Here is a 9,097-nt window from a genome sequence, read left to right on the forward strand (position 1 = left end):
TAAGTTTCGTAGCGTGACTTTGTTGGCAAAAATTGCACAACTTTTCATGGTCACAAGATCAAATATATAGTATTAGACACGTATCTCTAAAGTGTAAGATCATTATTTTTTTTATAATTATTCTAAAAGTTTCTCTTTTGTGTGTACGCCCAAGCACTATATATATTTGATATTCTAACCATACAAGAATTGGTCCTTCATGACTGGTTACCATACAGCAAAAATCAAGATTCGTTTGTTCAATGTTCAAACAAAAGGAAATAGAGTGACAGTCATCGAGTTCATCGTTAGAAAACAAAACATCGTACTAATAAACAAAGAGTTCATGGTTCGACAACGCACACAAAGAACAAACTGAAGAATCTATTGAATTGATGGGACAAAAAGCAAAAGCAAAAGTAGATGCAAAGGAACAAAATTTATCTATAAGTGCAGGTGTAGGGATAAACAAGCTGCCAACACCAAACGAGGTACAGTTGAATTATCTATCTATCTATCTATCTATCAAGAAGAATATCATGCCACAAAATTTGGTCGACCCTCTTGGTGTTATAGGAGATGTTTTGAACCCTTTTACAAATTCTGTATCTTTGAGTGCTATCATCAATAACAGAGAGATTAGCAATGGCTGTCTAATGAAACCCTCTCAACTAGTTAATCGTCCAAGGGTTAATGTTGGTGGTGATGATCTCAGGACTTTCTACACAATGGTAAGTATAGTTATCAACTTGTTCATGTTGTGTACAAAATCTAAATTAGCACCATGTTTAGCATCTTCATGTAATGTGCATTAATTTTTGTTTGGTTGAGTCTCATTAGGTTATGGTGGACGCAGATGCACCTAGCCCTAGTAACCCTTTTTTGAAGGAATACTTGCATTGGTGAGTTATATTGCCTCTTTCTATGGTAAAATGGAAGAACAAATTGCTTAGACTTATATACTTTTGTTATTATTACAGGATGGTGACGGATATTCCAGCAACAACAAGTGCCAGCTTTGGTATGTACAAATATTGTTTGTATAAGTTGTTCAACATGTTTAAATTTGGAAAAGTGTCATAATATACATGTTAAGGAATTTAAGATGAAAACTTTTAAAAAAAAAAAATGTGTATTGAAGTTTCTATCTTTTAATGTTATATTTTTTAAGAACAAAGACTAAATTCATATAATAGTGAGTATAAACTATAAAGGGTACTGCAATCCTAATACAAATCAGTACTACTATACAACAAACATTAAAAAGCACCACCCACACTACTAAGATTACTCCCTCGATATACATTTTAAACGATCAAATCATAATCAGTAGAAATTGGGACTTACATTTGGAAAAATACACTCATTTTGGATCTATGTAACAAAGTGAACAAATTTATAGGTAGAGCTAATTGATATATACACAACCAATTACAAACGCATGCCAAACGAAATGTTAGTTTTGATGAGTATTTTTTTCTGATATAAAACAATTCACATGCCCAACTATTAAAAGAATTAGAAGTGGTGAAGATCTTATTAAACGTTTATGAAAATCTTAATTACAATGTTGGCACTTATATTCAAGTTGAATATAATTTGACGGTTTAACAACCTATACATCTGGAACCTATTAAGTTTATCTTATGAATTTAGTTTGTATACATTGATTGCATAAAGTAGTGTTTATACAAACGTCTAATTAGATCTCACAATTTGAAATAAATCAATGCATTCAAACTAGATCCATCTTACATGCAACTGTTTGTGTAACTATCTCCATAAACAATATAATGATTATAATTTGATTAAATTTTATTGAAGAAAATCAATGCATACAAGTTGCATATAATTTGCCCGTCCAACTTGTGCCATTTAGATCTTCACCGCTTATTTTAAACCGTCAAGTTCATGCAGTCAATGCATACAAACTAAATTCAAAAGATAATTTGATAGGTTCCAGATGTATAAGCCATAAGGTTGTTTAAATGGATAAATTCATTTAAACTTTTTTTCCTATGTTGGACAACCAAAACTTGTAGGTCCAGAAATTTAATTAATAAATACTAGCATGCAGTCATAAAGTATTAACTTTCTTGTCTATCCGTTTTAATTTTCTTGGTCAATTGTTTCTCTTTCCCTCTTCTTTTATAAAGACTAAATTATGAATAAAATTGTTTAAAAGAAAGATAAAATTGGAACAAGAAAAAGTTACACAAATGGTTGGTATCTCCTTTGTATACGATACACAAACAATTGACCAAGAAAACGCAAGTTAAGTTAGCTCGAGTAGTCGGGGTACACACACAACACCCATTCTAAGGGCTCTCTTCCGTCAAGTTCTTAATGAAGTCCCTTGGCCCATATATCTTCAGATTTCATTCAGTGGGACGTTCTACGACCTTTCGGATTTCACTTCACATGTGATTAGAGGTTTAAGGAGTGTCAACCTAGTTGGGATGAGTTATAACTTTTTTGATGTCGTTATGCTCTTGATTAAAAAAAAAAACCTGCTTTTTATATAGGTATAAAATATTAAATTATTTGGTTGAGTAGATAAAGACAAAATTAGTAATAAAACAGTTTGATTTTATATGGGTATAAAATATTAAATTATTTGGTTGAGTAGATAAAGACAAAATTAGTAATAAAACAGTTTGATTAAAGGGTGAAATTGAAAGGAAAACAATTTTACCAATTGAAAAGTTAGTATCCTCTTTATATATCTATCATATAAATATTAAAGAAAAATGTTTAAGTACTATATATATATATATATATATATATATATATATGGATTTTGCTAGAAGTCATCCATGAAGGTGTATTTTAGCAATCCACGCCTCAAGGTGTGATTTCCACAAAAGGTGTCTTCTAGCAAAACCCTATATATATATATATATATATATATATATATATATATATATATATATATATATATATATATATATATATTGGGGCTGCTAAGGTGCAAGTTAGCAAGCTGCACACACTTATAATTTATTAAAACACCCTTTTGTTTATTTTCGAATTAATTTTAAATAGAAGGACAATTTTGTAACTAGCTTAAAAAAGATCCTTAAACAAAGAAACAAAAAAGACAATGACATGCTTAAGGTACAAAACATGTAATAAAGACAAACTTATATGAAAACAATATTTAGAATGATGAAAGTGGGTGTAAGTTAGTGAAGGTTGCTAACTTGCACCTTAATAATACTTATAAAAATGAGTGTAAATAATCAAGTGGGTGTAAGTTGCTAACTTGCACCTTAGTGTTTTTAGGTGGGTGTAAGTTAGCATATATATATATATATATATATATATATATATATATATATATATATATATATATATATATATATATATATGAGACAGGATCCGTTGACACCAGGTGTCAACGGATTCGTTGACACCAAATCTCATCCATTGATTTGATTTAATCCAAAGGTTCATATTTAATTCACGTCTCTATTCGGTGAGTGTACTTTGTCTTTGCAACATACTATTATTTTTTTCCAATTATTAAAAACAAAAATCATGAAACTCCTCCTTGTTTTCTTCCACTGCCACACGCTCTTGTTGCAGGGACAAGTTATTCCAAATAAACTTTTTCCATTGGAAGAAAGTAGTGATTCATGGAAGATTTTGGATTGTACCTCTGTGAGAATTTGAATGTTGGAATTTTTACCAAATCATGTACCTTTTTCCCTAAACGCCCAATTGAATTGCTTTCAATCCTCCGTCATAAATCACTCAATTGGTTTAATTATGCTACCTGACATTAATTGGATAGAGCTAAAACCATCGATGGGGCAGTAATGGGAGAGAGAAGCGATGAACAGACTGCATAGGCAATTGAGGGTTTGGGAAAAAAGAAGTACGAAGGTGGAAAAAAAAATTGGTTTCACCGTGCACTTTTAAATTAGCCTTTGGATTAAATCAAATCAATGGATGAGATTTGGTGTCAACGAATCCGTTGACACCTGATGTTAACGGATCCTGTCTCATATATATATATATATATATATATATATATTAACGAATAATATGCTTAGTTTATTGTTATTACTTTCTTATGCTTGGTCCATTGTCAAGATAAAAAAATTGAATGTTCATAATTTTACTCTTATATGTGAAATATTTATCTTCGTGTAATAGTATAAATATATATCTTATATTTCTCATGTTCACCGTATCATATATTTCTAAGTATACTGTTTATTTAATTGTTAGAAAAGATTGCATTATATATTTTGGAAGTTCATTTCCCTCAAAAAAAATATATTTTGGAAGTTCATATGCATCTTTTTATATGATGACGCGAAATTTATGCAGGGAAAGAGGTAGTGTTTTATGAGAGCCCGAAGCCTTCAGCAGGAATTCATCGATTTGTGATTGCATTATTCAAGCAACTTGGCAGAGACACTGTTTTCGCCCCAGATTGGCGTCATAACTTCAACACTATGAGCTTTGCTGAAATTAACAATTTGGTAATTGTTGCGTCAGTTTATTTCAACTGCCAAAGAGAGCGTGGTTGCGGTGGAAGGAGATGTTAAAAGATTAAAAGAAACCAAGTTGGACTTGATTAGTTCTGTGCAATTTGATAACTCTTTGAGTTTGAGATGAGAGACGTTCACATTTAGTGTCTGGATCTCTTCAAAACAAGATTTTCATAATATAGGAGAAAACTTGCGGATTCTTAAAAAACAGTCAGAAAACAAGAAAGGAAGAAGTGAAAGTTAATATTTCAATGTGGTCTTTTAAGTCCTAAGATTAATTACATATCTGCATTGTTTCTTTCCTTGAACAGATCAACCGGTATGTTAGTTTTTTCTCCTTTATTAGAATTTGAACACGAGTCCTACAACTCATTGCTTTGGGATATTATAAGAGGCACCGCCTTAATCAAGAACTCCCTTGCCAGTTATGGATAATTTTATGATAATTCTGAATCTGAATGAGTTTTCAGCTTAGGGATAACTTTAAGAACTTTATGCAAAGGATTAGGCATGACTTAGGCAGTGGCGATCAATACCCCTCTTAGGTTCATTTGAACACCCATCCTGAGATGACTTGTCCAGCTTCTCATTGATAATCAAGAAGGGTAACTTCAAATCAAATTGTTCAATAACACAGGTTAATGATTAATTCATTTATAAGGACATTTTTATTCCTCTTGCACGAAACTGTCAGTTAAAACAAAAAAAAAAAATACAGGCCTCTGGGGGAAGGGGACCAAAGCGAAGAAACTCTCCTATGGTACGGTAGACAAGCAAAGAAACTCTTTATTGCACTTAAAAACAACCAAATAACCATAAAACTAAAATTGACTTCTTCAGTATCAGTTATAACAATTAAAATCATGCTGGTCTCCCTAGGAGAATGGAATAAAATATAAATGACTGAAGTAATGCAGTTCCAGATTAACATCAACCTAGAAATAGCGAGATAAAATGTTTAACATAACAGAACTAGATCAACTGGTCTTTGGGTCTGGCATTGGAAAGAGACCAGCACCTGCACCCCTTGGCGGTGCAAAACCCAAGAACTTCTGCAAATTTGTTCTGATACTAATGGAACACAGGAAGTATAGAAATGCCATGGAACAATCAGTGGGATCATTACCTTGCAACCCTCGATGGCTCATCTTCATAACAAGCCCAAAAGGCTTGAATGGCAATTTGGCAACTACCTTGCCTTCAAATAGCGAATTGAGCAGCCCAAATACCACAAAGAGAACCAGAGCAACCACACCACCGGATTTAAACTTGAAGAGAGACAAGTCACGACTAGATTCTTTGAGGCTAGTCTCAACACGGTCAATTTTTTTGGTCTTCGACTTCTTAATGTTGATTTTGTTGTTGTCTGTCTTCATAGTCTCGAGTTTCTTGGAAGCTTTGTCGATAGAGGAGCGAAGGTTCTTGTAAGAATTGGTGCGGTAAATAAGAACCCATGAGATGGCCTCACAGACAATAGCTGTACAGAAAGAGATACCCACAACAGTGAGGCCATCCGAGTACTTGAAATCTGAGAAGGGATATGCCATGGATGGTAAAGAAAAATCTAGAAACAAAGACAGCAAACTTGGATCTTGATCAGAATTGCTTGAATTTCCAAAACCTGTATAAATACACAAACTTTATTTATTATATAACTCCTGTTTATAGAACATAAAAAATGAATATAGGTTTGGAGTATAAAGTTATAAATAGGCAACAATTTAGAATCAGACAGACCTAATCCATAATCATATCTTTGCTACTTTTATGAGTTTTCATTTCCTCTATGTTATGTTAAGAAAGAATGCATCACAGCTGAAGTGCCTCTTATGTTATGTTAGAAAGAATGCACACATCACAGCTGAAGAATGCGTAATGTCCAAAAAGAACAAACAGCAAACTCGGACCTGTACTTACTGTTAAACATATAATGCTCAAAACAATTTGGTTATAAGACGGTAAACCAAGGTAACCGAGTTCACAAATTGAGTATTCTAAGCTACATACAACACCAACCAAGCCTTATCCCACTAAGTGGGGTCGGCTACATGGATCAAATTACTCCCTAACATTCCATCATTAACCATATTTGGATCCAACTCATTAATCTCGAGTTTTCTAAGATACATATTGAATAAATTCATTAAAATTGTAGGATTATTTTACGCAGAACAGCAGCTTCCTTTCAAGTAAGAAGATAAAGCATAAGCAAATTGCAAAACAGAGCAGCAACCAACTTCATATATTTTATAATTTATTATATAACGAAACTTTCGTTTTATATAATAAATTTATGTAATCAGAACCCATTTTCCATGTTATTTTCTATCATACTAATCCGTTCGTTAAGTATATCTATAATCAACATTCAATTTTGCAATAGCTCCAAAGTACTTTCTTAGTGGACTATCTATGTATAGACATTAACACACGGGGAAAGATTCTTGGTGTGCCATGGCATCTAGCAAGTCAACAGAATTGCTTATTACTCTTTTATTAGCAAACCAACCAATTAAAGCATACATTAACGCTTAATTTTTTGGTCTTTCTGATTGCGCTACATATTATGCATTTGAGTAAATTCCAACATGCCAATAATCGTGAAATTCAAACCAAGAAATCTACATCTTCAGCCTCTTACTTCATCTTACTTCAGAGTTTAAAGTTGTCAAACTGTCAATAAATTTTGCTCATTATAAACTAGCATCGATCAATTTATTAAATCTAACACCCGAAAAAATGGGAGGGGGGCTCTATCAAATAATTTCACCCCATGAACTTAAAGTTAGAGTTCATGGCTTGTGACAAAACTTATGACGGAAAAGTTCAGTTTTTAGTGACATTATGAACATCAATTTAGATCGTAAACAAAACCTAAAGTAATCGATGACAGTACCAAAATTCAGCAGCAACAGATCCTAAAGTAATGCACAAATACCTTCAAAATTAAATCAACAGGAACAACAATTTAACCAAATCCGAGATAGATGTGATTAAGAATTTAAAGAAACATAGTAGATCTGAGAAGGGTGAATACCTTGAGGAATCGCAAGAACGTGAACGAAGCCAAGGCGCGTGCGTTCACAGCTCAGCGATTCGCGATGAGAGAAAGAGTTGACGAAGACGGTGATGGGTTTTGGTTCTTCTAATATCTGATTAGGGTTCTGAATTGATTGCACTAACCAGAGAGTGAGTGAATCTGAATCAAGTACACTTTTTTTTTTTTTTGAAGGAGGAATCAAGTACACCTTTTTAAGAATGAAAACAGAATGAAAACAGAACTTTATTTAAATAAATAACAGACTTTTTTTTAGTGGTGACCGGGTTCGAACTCCGGACCTTACGTATTTTATGCATTATACTACCTCCGTCCCGGTATAATTGACCTACTTTGGTTTTTCACACAGATTAAGAATAAGTGTATAAATAAAGGGGGAAGTGGAATATATTGTATTGGGAATGATATAAGTAGTATTATTTAGTGTTATATTGTATTGGGAATGATGAAAGTTGTATTGAAAATTTAAATGGGTCAATTATTTTGAGACACTTTTTTTTAGAAAATGGGTCAGTTATTCCGGGACGGAGGGAGTATATATCAACTGAGCTAAGTTCACGAGGATAAATAAATAACAGATTAAGATAAAATATCAAGTTTCTGTTTCAAAAATAAAATAAAATATCAACTTTCTAAAAAAAAAAAGAAATCCCTTCAAAAAAAAAAGTTTATGCAAAAAAATATTATGTCAAGTGAAGCTAGTTAGTTTTGTGTGGTTAGAGCCGGTTTGTTATAGCTTTTTTAAGAAAAAATCATTTTTTAATAAAATAATCACTTTTAAGAATATCGCATCCGTTTGTTACAGCTTTTAAAAAAAAAAATCAGAATCTAAAAAAAATCTAAAAACAACTTCTCAAAAAATAGATTTTTTTAGAGGAGAGAGAAAATATGGATCAACAGATTGAACTAATTTTGTAACAAAAAAATCGCTTTTATATAGCTGTATCCAAACAAACTAAATTATTTTTTAAAACAAGTGATTTTTATTAAGGTAAACAAACGCAAAATAGATTATGATTTTTCATAAAATCTCTAAAAAATTATCTCTAAATTATTTTATGTTAAAATCATTTTTATTTTAATCCGTAACAAACGAACCCTTGGTTTTTTTCCCATCTTTTGACAAAAGATTTTTCTAATTGAGAGTTTGTTTGTTATAGTTTTTTTAAGAAAAAAAATCACTTTTTAAAACAATATAATCACTTTTAAGAGTTTTGCATGCGTTTGTTATATCTTTTTAAAAAAATCAGAATCTAAAACAGAATCTAAAAAAAATCTAAAAACAACTTCAAATGAGAAACTGTTAAAAGCAACTTCTCAAAAAATAGATTTTTTTTAGAGAAGAGAAAAATATGGTTCAAGAGATTGAACTAATTTTGTAAAAAAAAATCCCTTTTATATAGTTCTATCCAAACAAACTAAATTATTTGTTTAAAAAAAGTGATTTTTGTTATGTAAACAAACACAAAATAGATTTTGATTTTTCATAAAGGGTCCGTTTGTTACGGATTAAAATAAAAGTGATTTTCGCATAAAATAATTTAGAGATTATATTTTA

The 9,097-nt window shown here is 31.4% G+C and overlaps 2 protein-coding genes across 3 annotated transcripts; one reads left to right on the forward strand and one right to left on the reverse strand.

The window, feature by feature from the left end:
- The first annotated feature begins 464 nt into the window (after positions 1-464).
- LOC146909289 (protein FLOWERING LOCUS T-like) lies at positions 465-4,733 on the forward strand. Its single transcript, XM_085723779.1, has 4 exons — positions 465-710; positions 820-881; positions 960-1,000; positions 4,318-4,733. Exons 1-4 carry the CDS (start codon positions 519-521, stop codon positions 4,536-4,538), a joined length of 516 nt encoding a protein of 171 aa, XP_085579905.1. The 5' UTR covers positions 465-518; the 3' UTR covers positions 4,539-4,733.
- Positions 4,734-5,276: 543 nt separating this feature from the next.
- Positions 5,277-7,803, reverse strand: LOC146909290 (uncharacterized). Of its 2 annotated transcripts, none has more exons than XM_085723777.1 (2): positions 7,519-7,803; positions 5,277-6,102 (listed from the first exon to the last, which is right to left on the reverse strand). In XM_085723777.1, the coding sequence occupies exon 2, from the start codon at positions 6,026-6,028 to the stop codon at positions 5,459-5,461; it is 570 nt and encodes a 189-aa protein (XP_085579903.1). In that variant the 5' UTR covers positions 6,029-6,102; positions 7,519-7,803; the 3' UTR covers positions 5,277-5,458. The 2 variants fall into 2 exon arrangements, with proteins under 2 accessions (XP_085579903.1, XP_085579904.1); XM_085723778.1 differs by having other exon boundaries at positions 5,277-6,119; positions 7,519-7,733.
- Positions 7,804-9,097: the final 1,294 nt, after the last annotated feature.

Source organism: Medicago sativa, chromosome 7 (genome assembly GCF_051527215.1).
Source record: "Medicago sativa cultivar Bolivia chromosome 7, Bolivia_mono, whole genome shotgun sequence".
NCBI lineage: Eukaryota > Viridiplantae > Streptophyta > Magnoliopsida > Fabales > Fabaceae > Medicago > Medicago sativa.